Raw genomic sequence first — 18,146 nt, forward strand, 5'->3', positions numbered from 1 at the left:
GCACCGTACAAGAATAACAGGCGTTATATTCTTTTTTTCAAGAATATCTTGCGGCCAGGATGTCACAGTTTCGTTCCCACATTCATTTAAATTGGAAGTCGGCAGTAACTTGAGTCTAGACAACCGCTTACGTCGCACTTTACATCTCCGCTAGCACTAGTGCTTTGAAGTGATGAAACACTTGCGCGAGCCTTAACTAAAGTTCGAAAAAATGTCTTTTGTTTTACTTGTTTCATTCTGCCATAGTTGTGCTTCTATATTGTAAGTATGCTGCTGAGTGCCGGCGCAACCCTCATTTGCAACGCCAAAACAGAACTAGTGGCGTACATTGTTGTCGTTGTTAGACGAAGAAACACTTGTACAACATTCCCAAACTTTTTGTTTCCCCCCAGGATTCGGTGACGTGTGGCGGGGCGCTGAAGCAGGCGTCGGGTGAGAGCCATCTGGCGTGCGACGTACAGAACCCGCTCCCTGCGGGGAAGAAGGTGCGCTTCAAGGTCATCCTGGCCCCAGCTAGGCTCGTGCCCACCGCGGCCGAGCTCAACATCACCGTGCAAGTGAACAGGTACTTCACGGGGCCGTGTGTTCTACAATCAGCAACCCGCTTAACTTGCACATATGCGGTATGTCTGGAAAGTCACTGCCTATATGTACTCTTACGTTAAACAACGGTTTCGGTCACGTTTCGGTGGAGCCATTTGTATTTTTGCTCAAGGAAGGCTACACATGAGAACGCAACCTCAAAAGTGTGTACATCGGCTCTTCCAGAAACGTGTAGGAGTTAGCGAAACCGTTTTGATGTAACATCCAGGAGCACTATCTGAAAGTCTTCAATGAAGCTTATTGTGAAGACTTCGAGGGTTTAAACCGCCGTTCCAGGGAATGCTACTTGGCTCGGTAAAATTCCCCTTTCACTCGGGCTCGGCGTTAAAAAGTCAATCTGTACTGGCCCCTTGTGTGGGCAAACTCGTCCGGGCACACATCGTTGCAGAACCTACTTGCAGCGCATTCACGCACCGTATACGGTCAGCTGTCCTGTCTCGAATGGCACCATTGTCTGCTGCCTTTCGCTAAGGGCAGGAGAGACGGAAATGCTGAGACATCACGGACCACAGTAAAGTTCAGTTCAAATTCACTTCACTACAATGGAGCAGCATTCGTTTACTTAACGCGAAAGTTTGCTCAGTCCGTGACTTTACGCGTGCCCTATGCGTGGGAAGGACAGTTTAGTCTGGAAACAGCGGCATCGGATGCGCGGTATCCGAATGTGAATTTCCCGCTCACAGACTAAGCGCGGGACAGAGTTAGTGGCAGACGGGACGCAAGAGTACGCCGCCATACGTGCTTGCCGCGAAACGTGCGATCAGCCATTATGTTGTCCAGAGTGCGCGTCGCGTCTGCCTTTACCGACAGCTTATTTCGTCTGTGGTTGCCAAGTGCCTTTTGAACGCTTGTTGACTTCTTGCGAGGAACCAGCACGAAGATGAAGGGCTTGTAATCTTGAGAACAGTTTCTACCCCGTTCTTCTCGCGAACGCTCACATCTTCTGCAGCTTTCTATCGACGCGTGTATTTAACTCTTTTGTCTACTTTTGAGCATTGTTCCCGCGTGCCAACTCTTTGCCATATTATGCTAGGTCTACTTTTTTTCTACGCTCTTTGCCATTCTGTCGCGGACTCGTTCGGAGTTTCCAAATATTCGTGGCTCGAATCCGTTAATTAAGGTGCGAGCTTACTGCACGTGTCTGAACCTGTCGAACAGATTTCAGTGCTTTTGCTGGTCGCGTACTGCAAGGCGTGCTTGACCCAATCGTAACTGATACATACGCACTTCGACGTGGCAGATCGTGGACCGCGAAATGAAATGTAACTAACGCCTGCTTCTTGTCTGGTCGAGTCGAGTCAAACGCGAACAGGTTGCAAACGGGTGGCCATGGACGCGTGTCTCGCTAGCACTGCCTAATATGGGCACTTCGTAATTACGCGGAAAACATATCGCAAAATGTGAGCTCGATGCGCTACTTTCGATCGAGCGGTGTAAGTTTTTGCTCGTATATTTCTTTCTCTAGCCGCTCCCCGAGTAGAACATAGCAGCGCATATAGCAAGGTTCGCGGCGAAAAGAGACATATACAGAGCGCTTCCTTCGAGCTGGATTTTTATTCCACAAAGGACGCGTGTTTCTTGTTGATAAAAGCGCAAAGGACGCAGTCTACAACATGTGCCGGGGGGCTTTTACTTCATCAGGAAGGAGGATAGAAGGAGTGTCAACTCATTGGTCACCAAGTCTCTCTACCGAATATCGTTCCATAATTTCCCTTGTTTTCAGCCGCTTCGCCTTCGCAGACAAAACGGCGTTTGTCAAATACCGTGGCTCGGCCTTGGCTTGAAAGGCCACGACGCGGAGTATCGGGGATCGGCTGTGCAATGCGCTGCATCTTTTTGGCCAGTACATACTGGCCAGAGCAGCGGCGTCCCGTCTCACGGCCTTCCTCGTTAATTCTCTTTTCTCGCAGCACCAACCCCGAAGTAGAAGCGGCCTCCAAGGACAACAGCCTCGTTGTTCGACTTCCGGTCACCGTCAAAGTCAACATGACTGCCAGGGGGTGAGTAAACAAGCGCTTCGAAGGATTGGGCTTTTAAGAAACACGAAGGCGGCAGTGCGGATTAGTGCGGAGTGAGGGCAGGGATATCCTAGTGTCTATTAAAAGGAAATATAATCGGGTCATTCATTCATTCATTCATTCATTCATTCATTCATATCTACAGGAATAAATAAATATGTTGAGTAATGCATTGAGTCCGGGGGACACTAGGGTTACATCAATATAAAACAAGCACCATTTGAAAAAGCAGAAAAAGGCATCAACGTTACAAAAGCAGTATTCGCACAAAGAAATGTTACACAACATCAAAACAGTCGCTATAGAAAGTTTAATTATATATGAAAACTAAAACTGGGAAAAAATAGGCATCAACAGACAGTAGTAAACATCACATGAATATCATTGCATTACAGGGTAGGCGTACAAACGCTACAATAACCATAATAATAGTAAGTGAATCACCAAAAATCCAAGTGAAAGAAGAAAAGAAAGAGAATTAAAGAAAAAACAGAGACAAGCAAGGCAGGAAACAAACTCTCGCATAGATACGACAAGCTACAGTGTTACATTATAATGAAGTAAGTGTGCGCCTGCACCGGACTTGTGTAGAAAAATGAGTTAATAAATATAACATAGTCAAGGACTATACATACTACGAAACCAATGAAATTACTTGATAAATGTATGCAAACGTACCGAAAACATTAAAGTCACAATAGAACTAGGTGGTTGAGCCCGAGAATGCTCTACCAGTCGACTGTAAGATGCGTCGTGGTTGTACTGGGAAGCGATATTATCCGGATGAGCCTTCCAGAGACTGATAGCATGAGGCAGAGCTGAAGAACGGAGAGCACGTGTAGTGTCATAGATTCGGATGTAGCTGAACTGATTGTACAGCGTTTGTGACGTCCAGGAGGCTTCTTTAAGATATCTAATGGCTAGGCCCTGAATGAATCTGTGAAACAATGATGATAAAATGGCAATATCGCGTCGAGTACTTAACGGTTGCAATGAAAGGTCGAGTTTTATTCGTGATATGCTTGAAATTATAAGTACACAATTCTGACAAGTACGATTATGACCAAAACTCAGTGACGATTTAGCCTTAAATGCGATCCAAATGCGTTAGCGTTACGCAGCACCTCTTTGAGTTTCCGGATCCACGATTCAAACCGCGTTCGCCAGATTGCAAAGTGTTGTTCAGGAACTCACTCGACAGATGTCCTGCCTCTTCTAGGAGCGAAGTGCAACTGACTGCGGTCCAGAGCAGACCACTGTCAATTGCAGTGTCAGTTGCAGTATATGAACGAGAAGAAAGGAAGCCCGATTTCTACTAGTCATATCATAAGAAGCCAACAAACAATGACACCAAGGACAGCATAGGAGAAATTGCTTGTAGTTCTTAATGGATGTAAAAAAAAAAATTATGAATAAATGGAAATGAAAGTGGATGAAAAAAAAAAAACAACTGGCCGCAGGTGGGATACGAACCGATGTCTTCACATTACGGCATTACGCATGCGATGCTCTTATCAATCGAGCTTCCGCGGCGGCATTTTCCCATCCACTTTCTAGGGTATTTATGCTGATATGCTGGAACTAATCCTGTGAGTGTTTTTCATCCACACTAAAATCCATTTATTTATCATTTCTTTACTTACATTAGGAATACAAGTAATATCCCCTATGCTGTCCTTCGTGTCCTTGCCTTGATGGATTCTTATGATATATATATATATATATATATATATATATATATATATATATATATATATATATATATATATATATATATATATATATATATGCTGGACAAGCGCTATCCTAGCGCTTGTCCTGTTTCGACTTGTCCCTCGTCCTTACTGCGCTGCGTCACTTGCATCACGATGAATAATAACCAACATGCCCAAACCTATTCCCTTCTTAGCTGCTATCATGGCGGCACGACTCGTTGCAGCTCAACCACGACACGGTCATCTGTGGGCTTATTTGGTGAACCGTCACGCCGTGTGTGACTCCAATGTCCCCCTATACATTGATTTATAAGCGATTTACGCGCGACGCCTGCCTACGATGTTTCTGCGCAGGACTTCGTTCCCAGCCGAAGTGTACCTCAACATGTCTCTCATCGAGGACAAGGAGGTTCAAACTTCGGCTGACATCGGCCCGCCGGTCAAGCACGTTTACGAGGTGGGTGAGCGTGCGACTCAGCGGAGAAGGCTCGACTCGAAGTCGCGGGATGCGTTATCCAGTCTCGAGATGAAATTATACGAGCCAATGTAAGATCGAAACGGCGATCCACTGGGCAAGGTTCCGTCCGTTGTTCAGTTGCAGCACAGATATACGACTACAGAAAAAGCTTTTTTTTTTTTCGCGCTTACATTACTGTTACGAAATCGTGGTGCCCTTCTTTATGGAAGCACTCGAACAGTACGGCGAAATAAAAGAAGGGCTTGGGGAGCAGGTGAACCACAACCGCAACCCGGTGTGAGCGACGACTTCAACGGCATATGTTGTGCATTGCCCGAACGATTTCTTGTTTATTTGGTATTACCTTTTGGCAAGAGCCTGACACGCACGGTACTGTTTTTATTATCTTTCTTATTCGTGTTTTAATTCAAATTAAAACGAGACGTCATAAATAGAAAACAGAGCGTGCAAACCCTCTCGTGAACGCTTCACCAGCCGACTTGTTATCGCGATGGGGCTGCTGGCAGTGCGCAGAAAACGTGTAAGATTAGTCTTAGCGCAGCCAGGAACCAATGCCTCTTTTTAAAGGAGCCCCGAAACGGCAGCGTATTTCGATGGGCCAACGGCAGACACGTCTCGGCATCTGCCAATTAAGGTGAGCTATAGCACGCTGCTATCTGGCGAGTAGAAGCGCACGTGTACCTGCACACACGCAAATGGAGCCACCACCAACTGCAGGCTCCACGTAGACATGCGTGCCGTGGATGTATACACGTACACACAACACACGGGACGTTATTGTTATTCGGTTCAGATGGTGATGCCTCACTGCTCTACCACCCCCAGTGTGCTCGTTCAGACAATTTTACTTCGCTACGTGTGCGATGTGTTCTTCTACACCCATGTACTACAGTTGTGCTACACTGAACGCGTTTGAGATGACATAACAACAGTCACAACCTGCGATGCTTAAAACGCATTTCACAGTGACTGGATCCTTCCACGGGAGAACCCCGGCCCACCGGAAAACCCTCTACAACAACGTTTAACGTTACACAGACTTAGGATCGAAATAGTAAACCTAAACTATGTGTACCCACCCGAAGACCCATATGTGTTGCTTTTTATTTCATGTTTCATTTTTATTTGTCATTAATGCGCGTTCTTTTTCTCTCTTTATCGCCGCAGCATGCACGCATTCCATCCCGTAGGCAATGCAAAGGTGTCATGTGAAATTCATGCCGGTTTCGAAAGAGTGAGCTGCCAACTACACAGGCTGTTTCAGCGAACAACTTCAAAACATTTTCTTAAAACCGCCTGTGGCAGGTAGCCCAATTCTAGTCCATGAGCTGGTCTACTCGAAGAGGCGGACATGCAAATAAAAAATGAACTGCATAAATCGAAATTTTAACTAATTACTTTATAGCACTTATTGCAATTTACAAATTCTAGCGGGTGAGACTGCAAGGCATATCCCCTTGAAAAAAAAATAGTGTGGATAACATCATTTACGAGATATGCGCCGTAATATGTACGGTAAAAGATGCACTGTTGTTCCAAACAAAACGTCTTTTTAATGTTCAGGAATGAATGTCTCGAAACTGGTGTCATACTGAGAATTCGTGCCAAATGGATCCGCCGCGCGAACTCCCCGGCTAGAATTTGTAATATGTGCCATAAGGCAATTAGTTGAAAACTTAATTAGTGAATATTTGTTAATTAATTGATTACGCATCTTAGCTTTTTCTGCAAGTAATGTCCGCCTCTCCATCGACTAGAATTGTGCTATCTGCCACAGGCAAGCTACAAAAAAATTTGAAAGTTCGCTAAAGCACCCTTAGTATGACCACTGTCATCTTGCCGCGGCACGTATATAGACAGACACCCGCGCACAGCGTACATTTATGCTCTTGCAGTGTTCAACTTTCATTTTAATTGGAAGAGTTCCAACCAAATAGGTTGCTTGCAAGAGGTCTTTTGATTTCTCTTAAGCATAAGCAGGCAGTAATATGGCGCCTACCTTATTTTACAAATGTTGCCTACACGTTATAAAACGCGTGTTAATTTTGTTAATGAAACTTCCATATACGTATCTCAGAACACGCGCCGATGAGGCTGTCGATTAACACACTATTCCGTTAATCTGATTGCATCCTGTTTGCGTTTAGCACTGCACCGAGATCAGAGAGAGATCTTAATGATCAGGAGGTCGGTCTGAATAAGCTTCCCCTGGCCTGTTGCTTCAGCGCTCGTGATGTGTGTTATCACGTCTCTATGTCGTCGTTCTTGCGCTGTTTTTCACCCTGAAAAGACTGTTACTCATCAGCGGTACATGGGGAGAGGAGGAGACAGGGTCAAGTAGGGGAAGATGGCAAGTCCCTACAATGCAATGACACACTGCGCCAATATGCACCGGACACGCACAACGTCCAGTTAATGCACGGCGTGCATTACGCATGCCTCGTATACGGAACTGCGGAATGCGCGCAAGAAAATGACTGCCCATAATGGGCGAGCACTGCACGATACGCTTAATATTGCGCGTCCCAGCGTATTAAACTGACGTGTGCGCTATTGTCCCGAATATGCACACCCTGCGCGTGTCGCTGTGGTCCCGAGTGTTTCGGAGCGACGCGCGGACGGCAGTCGAGGCGTCCCGCGCTCGATTACAAAATCCGGTGGCGGCCTGATTCTTCGCGCAGCTGATCAACCGCGGCCCGAGCGTGGTGCAAGAGGCCGACGTGTACCTGGTGTGGCCGACGCACAACGTGCACGACCAGCCCCTGCTGTACCTGCTCGAGCCTCCCACGGTTCAGGGCCCCGGGAGCGCGGCCAAACGGAGACCCTGCGACGTCATCTCGCCCGAGGCACCTGGCGAAGCCGTCGACCCTAGGCGTCTAGCGGTACACGTTGACTTTGCTTTTCCTTGTATTTTTCTTGCTAAGCGCGGGAAGAAAGAAGACTGTGCGGAGTTCTAATGAATACATTGTTGCGCCAAAAGGAAAACGAAGACTTAAGTAAGAAACGACCTGTCATTTCTTACTTGCCGTCCTAAGCTTAACTTCCTTTTGGCACAACAATGTGTTCATTAGATCTCCACCGATCCGCCCAGCAGCAAGTTCTACTCGACTGTGTGGATGATGTTCTGATTGCGGCGTTCTTCCCGGGAATAGATGTTGCACGGGTGGCTCTCGTGCGCGGTAATGGCCACCCCACTAAATTCAAGCAGAAAATCCTCAGGTGTGCGGGGCGCCTCTCGTAGGCTGGAACCGCGGCGCGGGACGGGCCCGAGCTCTGGCGCGCTCGCGCTCGGAACGCCGATCATGTCAGCGTTGGCCGAGTTTCGCTTGGAGGGCGATGAAACATTAGCCTTTCGTGACCTCGATGTCTTTTTTTTTTTTTTTAGGGCTATACGGCCGAGTACGGGAACCAAATAAGGTTCCCACAACTGGTGTCCAACGGGGGTAAAGGTGTTTCCCGCCTTTCCCACACCCCGGCCTAAATATAACGCGCAAGCAGTTATAGGCCGTAACGTTGGCTCGGTGCCCTGCAAGAGCCATTAGTCTTTCACAGCGAGCGCTTATTAGACAGTCGCAGGGCAATCGTGCTGATGTTTACATAGAGACACACAGATAAATAAAATAACAGCGCTACGCCTTTACACAGCACGGGACGCCATATATGGCGCCCCTTTCAGAAGTGCGTTTGTGAGCTACACTTAATACTGCTGCGCAGTATAGTATCAAGTATAGCGCACACACGCAGTTCTGAGCGCTATATATATATATATATATATATATATATATATATATATACATACACTCTTCGCTGAAAGCTTACGTAACCGGGCACATTTTGATTAATGTTGATACCCCAACTCTCCCACTGTTCCGCGAATCCAGGGTTCATCGAGAAGGCCCAGGGACACTTCGGCTGCGGTCCGGGTGCACCGTGATATCAGGGACAGCGAACTGGAATCTGAATTGGTAAGTATGGTCAATCTGAATGGCTAAGTATGCGCCAATCAATCAATCAATCAATCAATCAATCAATCAATCAATCAATCAATCAATCAATCAATCAATCAATCAATCAATCAATCAATCAATCAATCAATCAGAACAAACTAAATCGGACAATCAAAAGAAAAAGGTAACACAACGACGAAAATCCTTTTGACGTTGTCACGGCTTTGGCACCAGGCTGACGCTCAGTCTTGCCCACTAATACTGCTTAAGGAGACGATGAAGTTGAAAGTCAGGCATGTGTTGCGCTCACAATACGTATATTCCATGTAAGTTTCGGGGAAGGGACAGGGTTCTAGCAGAGAGGGAAGCGATTGCTTAGTCCCAAATTTCAAATGTACATTGCTGGCCACTGACACTGTTCGTGGGAGCACTTAACGTGGCCTGCTCATTGAGTGCTCTGCGGCTGCGGTTGCCGATAGAAAATATGTCAGTGCACTGTGAATGGCGGGTGGAGAGGAACCGCTGCTGCCTGTTGCAGCCTTCATGCAGAGCTGGACGCTTACACACTGCACAGGGTGGCGTGTGCGTGTGTTGTTTAAATGCCGAATTTGGAGGCACTGACGTTTTCATGCACCCATATTTTAAAAGATCTTGAAAATCGCACCTAATTCGATATATTCATCGTCGAATTCCACAGAGCTCGATCGAGGCAATATCGAGACTGAGAGAGTCCCGCTGCGCGTCAGACGGCAACGCCCCGTAAACAAGTGTGGGGTTGAAATTTGAACGACAGAATGCCGCGGGAAAATCCTGACCCGACACACGGCAGCACATGCTTGCCAGGCAAAGCGTGTCGTATCAGTAGCTGCTGCGACTGGCCGAGACGTTCGGTTTCCAACTCGCTCGCGCTTGTCGTCACGGGGCGTTTCCATCTGAGACGAGAGCGGGGCCGCCTTCCCTACGCTCCCGACGCGCTCGGTTTCGATGTTGCCGGGATTTACCGCTGCAATTCGATGATAAACATCTCGACTTAGGTGCGACTCTCAAGATTCTTAAGGAATAGATATGATGGTGCATTGAAGTGTGACGGCCTTCAAATGACTGCCCCCAAGGCGCTAATAAAAAGTTTGTTAATAATTTTTGTTACTTAATCTTTTGAAGGTCATTTTATTAGCGGCAAAGTATGTCCTAGCAAAGTATACCTAGGAACTCCTCTGCAAAAGCACCATGTTCGTTGCGCTTATGGCGTCTTTATAAAAAAATCTGTGTTGTCTAAAAAGAAAAACCCTGTATAGTCGCCGAGGAAATTTCGCTCAGACCTTGCATTTGCGTGCTCCCTTAGAGTGAAGCAGGGTTTGGGTACCGGCTAGTTGGTTTCTGGCGTAACACCACGAGATAGTATACATTTATGAGGCCGTATTTTGTAAATACTTTTTTCGGCCGAGTAAGGATGATTGGGGGGGGGGGGGAGGGGAGTGGAGCTAGTCCATAAATCTTTTTTGTTCACAACTGATTTTTACCCTGGGCGAGCTGCCCTCGCTTATATGTCCAGAATCAAGGTTGGCTCGAATGTGCTCTTAGGAACAATCTTTCTACTGGAGCTTTTTTTGTGAATGCATGCTCCGTTCCCTTTTTATCAGCTGTCGCGTCGAGTGGACAATACCGGCAATACCTGCGGCGCGGCTTTGTGCTAGCGAATGACGAAAGGCCAAAAAGAATTCAAAACAAAAACATTCGTCACAAAATACAGCCCTTCCAATCGGAGGTGGAAAGAAAAGGAAACGCTACAGATACAAGCACCTCGAACGATGTCGACCTTGCGCGCGTTAACACAGAATGCATGCGAAAATTAGGCCATTTATGTGAAGAACTAGAGTGAAGACTAAAGCAACCGAACGCCAGCAGACAGTTGCGTCACGTGCTGCAATCCACGTGCTGCTTCGTTTCAGCACTTCGAGAGTGACTTGCGGCGACGAGAGAGAGGGAGACGTGCTTCGTTAGAGCAAAGAGCCAGGAGATCGCCGTGCGAGTTGGCGTGGCTTGTTTGCAGCATCGAATGTCGCGGTAGCACGAGAGACGACAGGAAGAGAAAGACGACGCGTTAGCGGAAACGCGCCGCGTGGCCGAGCTGCTCGCGTACCACTGTCACAAGCGATTGCCGAGAGAGCCGTGCCGAGAACTGGCACGCAACTTAGCGACAATGAACGTAATTAATTTGACCACGCCCGAAACGACATAAGAGTTGCAACACGCACTTTTCGTACGCTTATGAGTTCTCAGACAACGTTCCAAGCAAATGCCCTTTCTGGATTTTCCTTTTTGTAACTCGCTTTACCTCTCTTAAGTCGTTGTACCCGCCACGTATGCACTCTAAAGAAAAGTTTACACCCTTTGGGTTGTATTTTGTCCCCAAACGATAATCGCCGTCTGTCTCGCCCGCATTTCCTTTCTTTGACGTTGCGAGCCCGGTACTTCCTAATCACGAACGGCTTGCGCTTCAGCTTGACACAGCATTCTCGACAGGAAAGTAGCGAGTGTCGAGTTTTCAAGAGAGGAAACGCAAGCAAGGCAGATGACGATTATCGTTATGGGACGGGATAAGCTCCAAAGGCTGTAAACTTGCCTTTTATATATATATATATATATATATATATATATATATGTGTGTGTGTGTGTGTGTGTGTGTGTGTGTGTGTGTGTGTGTGTGTGTGTGTGTGTGTGTGTGTGTGTGTGTGTGTGTGTGTGCGTGCGTGCGTGCGTGCGCTTTACTGGTCGCCACCCTCCACTGAAGGGAGACTTCGAGCTCTGGGGCAAACACATTTCCACGTGCTCCCGTGAACGGAACGCGTCTCCACGCGCGCAGGGCTGCGGCGAGCTGCCCCGCTGCGCCGTGTTCCGCTGCCCCCTGGGCGGCTCGCTGTCGGCGGGCGACCGGGCCGTCGTCAGCGCCGAGTCCCGCCTGTGGCAGAGCACGGTGGCCGCCATGGGCCAGGAGCGGCTGCGGGTCTCCTCGAAGCTGGTGGCGCGCGTCGCCTCCCTCCAGTACGGCCTGGCGCCGGACAACGTGCCCCTCACGCAGCACTTCGTACGAAACCTCGGTCCAGATCTTTTTCCTTCTTCCGATGCCTCGTGTATAGCGTGTGTGACACTCGGACCCGAAGACCGGCATTACGGCCGTAATCGCTCGAGTCGATCTTTTTTATTTTATTTTTTTATTGCCGAACTGCAGGGTGTGTTCGGGGGTTCCGGTTAAGCGGAAGAAGTTGAAATAACCGAGGGCTCTTTCAGTCTTACAGAATTGGGGTCTCCAGGACCAGAGGAATCGCAGTCGAAGACGGCAGTGACAAAAATTAGGAAATTTGCAGGCCACGGTCCTTCTCCCGCGTAGAAACCCAGAGTACTGCTAATGCGCACAAATCGAGGCTGATGTAATTTCTTTTGGTTATGTGCATTGTGTTTCTCCCATTTCCTATAGCGATATGGCAAAGCTTAATACGGCGTCTCGCAGTATTACCATTGCTTGAGGACGTTATACCTACTGGTCGGTCGGTCGGCCAATTAATCAATTAATTACATAATTAATCTACCGACCGACGGTAAACTTAGGAAATAAACTTGTTTATAACGAAAGCGCTAGGTTACCAGTGATGGCGTTTAGTGCCAAGGAACCCAAATAACGTTTTCGCCAAAATCACGTAACCTTGACACACAAAGCACCACGTGCCCCCATGCGGAGTGCGACTTCACAAGTGCGCTGCATTCGCAGGTCTCCACAGAGGTCGTGGTGGAAGGCATTGGCACGCCGGGCCGGGGTCTCGAGTGGTGGATCATCCTGCTGGCCGTTCTCGGAGGCCTGCTGCTGCTCGGCCTGCTCGCGCTGCTCCTGTGGAAGGTGCGCCACACAGCCACGCCTTTGTGCACTTGACGCCCGTGAACGATCACGAGCGGACTCTCTATCGATTGGCGCCGTGTGGCTACATTCGGAGGCGTAATGAATGTAGGGAGAACGGGCAAACCAGTGCCTTCTATAGATTACGAAAGGCCGTGATAACGAAATCTGAACTAGACAAAAAAGCACAGGAAGATAGAGGCTTGAAGTGGTGAACGGTAGTTGTCGCACTGACGAAAAAGGAACGAGGGGGAAGGGGAAGGGGACGTTGGCCTCAGCGACATTCCTTGTCCAACCAGCGTTCGTCACTATATAACGAAATATTCTCCTCGAGGCCCGCCAAATGCTGGTGTACGGTCGGCCACAAAAGTTTACGTACGGGACACGGCTGTCACGGCAAATGGATAGTTCTGCTCGCTTAGTACATGACGTTTCTATCTAATGGCTGACTGCGTACGTTGCGAAGGCTGCTACGCACTTAAACTTCGTATTCGAGACTATGTGCGCAGGCTTCGTGGGAAATTAGCTTTTTTCACGAATCCCGTGTCCCATGAACTTCTATGGCCGACTGTATGCTGGAGCTCTGCGCTGAAGAAGCAAGAAAGGTGAGGAAGGTAACGGTGACGTACAGTGCTCAATGATGGAAACGCGACACTCGGAGCACGTGGATGCCGGAACTTTCTTTTTCTTTCTTTTTTTCCCCGATCTGCGGCATATTTGTGTAGAATGAAAGCGAGTGCTACTGTGATCACGCAGTGTTCGCCGGTGGCGCGAAAGGGCCGGCCGCCATGCACGTGATCCGTGCATCGCGTTTCAATATAGCTGAACATTGCACTTGCATAGGCGTTTCGCAGAACATATCCGAAACCTTAGACGCGAAGCGCCGCGTTAGTGGCGACGTCTTGTGACAATATATTAGAGAGTTTTGGTCTAGGGGCCCCAATAGTTTGGGGCCCCAAAGAGCTTTGCGGGTGTTAGCGTTGGGGCACGCAGGAGTGAAGAGTTTTAGAATAGGGCTTTGCGTTTGCGGACAGCCTCTTGCGCTGACAGCGCCACTACGGCGTCAAAGAAAAGCTATTAGAAATAATTAAATAAAATATACCATTTTATGATAGGAACAATAACTTTCACTTGCGTGTATTCACGTTTAATTACAATTTAGAGGTTATTCTGTAAGCAGCAAACAATTAATTGCGCTTAATGTGCCTTCACCGAACGTTGCCTTCACCAGCCAAACTTAGCAGTGTTAGGCCTACGAGCCATGACATCCGCAATCGAATTCGGAATCAGCGGCATCTAATGAATCAATCTTCATAACACAGGCTAGTTGAGAGAAAGCGATAACCGCAGTCACTTCTAGCTTGCGATCTTTACGGGTTACCACGAATCGAAACCAGTTTGGGGCTAGGTTAGAGCCGTCACTTCGATGGGTGCCACCATGTTTGCTGACGCAAAGCTTTTGGGGCCGCCATTTGGGCTCCCGCTAAATCGGTGAAATAGCGTTCCCAATGCAAAACCCAAACGCAGTTTGCGTCTCGCGCATGCGCAGTGGCTTCAACGCTATTTTTTCGGGGCCCCAAAACGTTTGGGGCCCCTATTCTAAAACTCTCTATTATCTATGCACAGAGAGAGAAAGTGTTTGTGGAGAGGAAGAGGTGCTATTCCCTGCAACCTTTAGGGAGTGAACTAGGGTGGTTGCTTGGGCTAGTTGGTAATTCATGATAAAGACTGCGAGGGACGACATACACAGCGCTGAACTTGCTGAGGAACAGGAAGAAGAGAAAGGGCCCATTGTACTAGAAATGAAGTGAACTAGAGTGGTTGCTTGGGCTAGTTTGTAATTCATGATAAAGACTGCGAGGGACGACATACACAGCGCTGAACTTGCTGAGGAACAGGAAGAAGAGAAAGGGCCCATTGTACTAGAAATGAAGTGAACTAGGGTGATTGCTTGAGCTAGTTGATAATTCATTATAAAAGATGACGTACAGCGCGAAGGACAAAAGGTCTTCGAGATACGACATACACGGCTCGCACGCAGGACATTTGTTGCGATGACTGACAGTATTCCGCTCGCACCCACAGCGCTACAGCCCAGCGGCTACGGCGTCGCGCTGCCGAGGCTTTGGCACGTAAAATCCCAGAATGTAATTGTTGTTTTTTAGCGCACTCACCTCCGCGGAACGTAGATTTATCGGTAGTGGCGTGATCGTCACCAGGAAAGGTGAATAAGCACCGAGTCAACTGGGCACGTGCGTCATCGCGCCGAAGTGCGTGGACGACCTGGCACAAAAATCCCGATTTGTTTTTCTTTTTTCCCTCTATACGCATTACACCGGGGCACGCAAGATTAATTTCTTAACGACTGTGAGAAGCGATGATGCGTGTAATTCTGGAGACCGTGAAATACATGCGAACTGCACGTTCGCCCTGGCTCGTTTGATTCTTTAGTTCTTTGTGAAGAATCACGCGTGTACGAGGGATGACTGCCTAAATAAGAACCCGCGCAGCTGCACTATCGTAGTGCATTTTTCTTTAACTCTGTAAAGGTAGGTTTCCAGCAAGACAGTTTGCCAATGTCACGTCGCAGTAGCCAGCTTGCATTTGCAATGAGCGCGCATAGCTGCGTGGTTTGCACTCCGTAGCAGACGCTTTAGGGGCGGACCCACGTGTAACATCATAAATGCCGACACGCGCATTTCTCACTATGACTCCACGGCGCCGCCGCTATTTGGGCAAGTTTGCCACGCAGGGATTCGAGCTCGTGAAAGGTGTCTTGCCTTACCGTCGTGCGTGAAACGGTACATGTACATTGATTCTGTAGGCAATGCTCCCTTCGTAATTGTCTCATGAAATTTCGCGTACCTCTCGACGCAGTTGGGCTTCTTCAAGAGAAAAAGGCCGCAGGACCAGGAACCCCTCAACCCACCGGAGAAGAATGGCTATCGACTAGCCCAGGGTGACGAAGCCCTGTGAATTGGCGGCAACCGTCGAACTCGATCCGTACATGGTCCACAAGAAGGCGACGGCGGGCGGTTTTGTCAGGGTCTTTCAAAGGCCCTCGGCCCGTACCATCTCCGTCAACTGAATCCAGTGCCTGCTGCCCCGACATTGAGACAGCGCGTATTGCAATCATCATACGCGACTGTAGGCTGGAGCTGTGTCAGTGCCTCTGAATGCTCGGAACAAATATGATTGCTTCTGCCAAGAACTACCGCTAGTTTTACATTAATACTGTTAAACAAACTGCAGTTACACTTGGCTGAATGACCCGAAGCAAAAATAAAACCGAGAAAATGTATAATTTTGAAGAATAGCAAGAAGGGTCCCCATAGGCGCGTACGCTTTGAAGTTGAAATACGTCGCAGCTTCTCCGTTTTAAGAAGAAGTTACGTGATTCAAATAAAGTGCGTCAGTCAGTGTATGTTATAAATGAAACAAAGGCATGTATTTAAACATTTCGTAGGCGTTCGATGGCTTTATTCGAGCCAGATAAAAAAAAATTGTACCGCATTCGATAAAAGTCGCAGAACGCCTCGAGCCATAGCCCAAGGGTAAGCTGGCTAACATTCCTTCGATTACCTCCGAAGGCGACATTGAATTTTTAACTATTGTGAAGGAACATTCTTATTTCCGGTTCTTCACAAGCAGGAGTGTAGTATCTAATGATCTTAGTTTTCATGCCCTGTCCCTATATTGCCAAAGGCAAAAATTTATTTAAATAATTTACTCGTTCTCTGAAGAGATGCACGAAACGTGAACCTTGACAGCTGGCTTACAGTATAAAGAAATATCCTCCGTTCTTCTCAATTTCCAACAAGGCTAACGCTAGCGGGAACGCTCTTGTGTTTTGAAACATGCTGGCAGACAAAAAGCTAAATCTTTCAAGTCAGTAGTTTTTAGCAGAGCCGTGTAAAAGAGGCAATCAAATGCCAGATAAAAAAGGAAGGATCAGCGTTGGCACATTTGAGCTCTGCAGGCAGTTTTTTATATCGTCATTGTTATAATTTTGTTTTCTCTATCAAACTATGTTTTGTGCTTCGTTCATGATACTTTCTCACTCATTTCTGGACGTGTCCATTTCAACACAGCTTCATGTCAGAGCCCAAAATTACGATGTGCTAGCTGCCTGATCGATCGGAGCTTGCGCAATGGCGACGATACCAAGTCTGTCCGACTGTACAACCACGTGGTTTATGGACGGAGCAGCAAGGTGCATTTATCATCATTACGACAAGTGAATGAGACTGCTTTTAGGAAAGTTGTGCCGGCGCTGGTGCAATAAGTGCGGCAGGGCCTCTCAAGCACGCTGTGGCTTGGCAGCAGATCTCATGATTCGTGTTGTGCGCGCTTTCTATTTATTGGGCTGTTATCGACCGGGAGTGAGATTTCCGACCGAAAAGGCCCGGCTGACACTGCCGTCATGGCTCAAAATAAAACAGTTTTGTTCGTTCTTGGCGTCTGGTTGTCCCTCCTTACTTCCCACCCTCCCCATTTCCACTTCTTTTGGAGCACCGCTAGGCGCCCGTTCCTGCGGCGAGCTTCGGTGTCGGCGTAACCGAGCGAACGAGTCAAGGATGAAAGCGAACGCGGAGTGCAGCGGGGGATGAAAGACGCGAGGAGGAAGGCGCAGCGGAATCTAAGCTGAATCATGAGGCGGAAAGCGTACGAGGAGGTTGTGGCGAAAGCGCGAGAATCGTAGTGCGGCGACGATGGCTACGAGATGGCGCCCGAGTAGCGCGCGTCGTCTGGGAGGTCCCTCTACGGCGGCTGCTGTGAATCGCAGCCAGGCGTCACCCACGCGCTGTCTCTGACGATCTCCAGATTAGCGAGGCAGTCGCCCCACACTTTGTTCCATTTGCAATGTGCCGCACGAAACAGACTGTCCGCGCGAGCCAATACATCGCGAAGTGAAACACGTGTAGAGCTTCGCTCAAATTTCGCATTATGTAGTGTTGTAAACGTCGGTGAATTTTGCTCTCTCCCTTTACCCAAAGTATTTTTTATGCACAAGTGAAATAAAATTCTTCATAAAAAAATCACACACCTCCCCTAACCACCATGCCTAAAAATCTCACACAGTAATGCGGGAGCATCTCATACAGAGATTATCGGACATAGTATTTGTAGCAAAGTAAAACGCCCACACTGCGACTTGTCTTTTCAAAAGCATCAGTGTCTTGAGCGATAATGAGAATAATTCTTTTGAATTCATGCAGTTAATTTCAACTAGCACTTATTAACAATAATATAGCAGCCGTTCAACAAATGACCAAACATGGAAATGACAGCGCTAAAGAAATGAGCGAAATCGAAACCGAAATCATAACTTGGACAACGCCTTCAGCAGTGACACAAAATGCGCTTAGAATACATGAGTGAAAATCTTTGCAACTACAGAAATATGGTAAAATACTTTATTACGTTCATGGTACATAGTCTGTAGTATAACATGTGGGCTTTTACTTTGGTTTTTTCATTTTAGCTGCGCACGTC

At 47.8% G+C, this 18,146-nt stretch overlaps 1 protein-coding gene across 1 annotated transcript in view; it reads left to right on the plus strand.

Annotated features, from left to right (window-relative positions):
* Nucleotides 1-17,103, plus strand: part of LOC142572772 (integrin alpha-PS2-like) — a 93,510-nt gene extending 76,407 nt beyond the window's left edge. The window contains exons 20-27 of the mRNA XM_075682115.1: nucleotides 393-565; nucleotides 2,514-2,603; nucleotides 4,691-4,793; nucleotides 7,496-7,696; nucleotides 8,696-8,779; nucleotides 11,625-11,846; nucleotides 12,528-12,653; nucleotides 15,528-17,103. Coding sequence (XP_075538230.1) covers nucleotides 393-565; nucleotides 2,514-2,603; nucleotides 4,691-4,793; nucleotides 7,496-7,696; nucleotides 8,696-8,779; nucleotides 11,625-11,846; nucleotides 12,528-12,653; nucleotides 15,528-15,626 — 1,098 coding nt within the window. The 3' untranslated portion in view covers nucleotides 15,627-17,103. The remainder of the gene's footprint in view (nucleotides 1-392; nucleotides 566-2,513; nucleotides 2,604-4,690; nucleotides 4,794-7,495; nucleotides 7,697-8,695; nucleotides 8,780-11,624; nucleotides 11,847-12,527; nucleotides 12,654-15,527) is intronic.
* The last annotated feature ends 1,043 nt before the right edge of the window (nucleotides 17,104-18,146 follow it).

Source organism: Dermacentor variabilis, chromosome 2 (genome assembly GCF_050947875.1).
Source record: "Dermacentor variabilis isolate Ectoservices chromosome 2, ASM5094787v1, whole genome shotgun sequence".
Lineage (NCBI taxonomy): Eukaryota > Metazoa > Arthropoda > Arachnida > Ixodida > Ixodidae > Dermacentor > Dermacentor variabilis.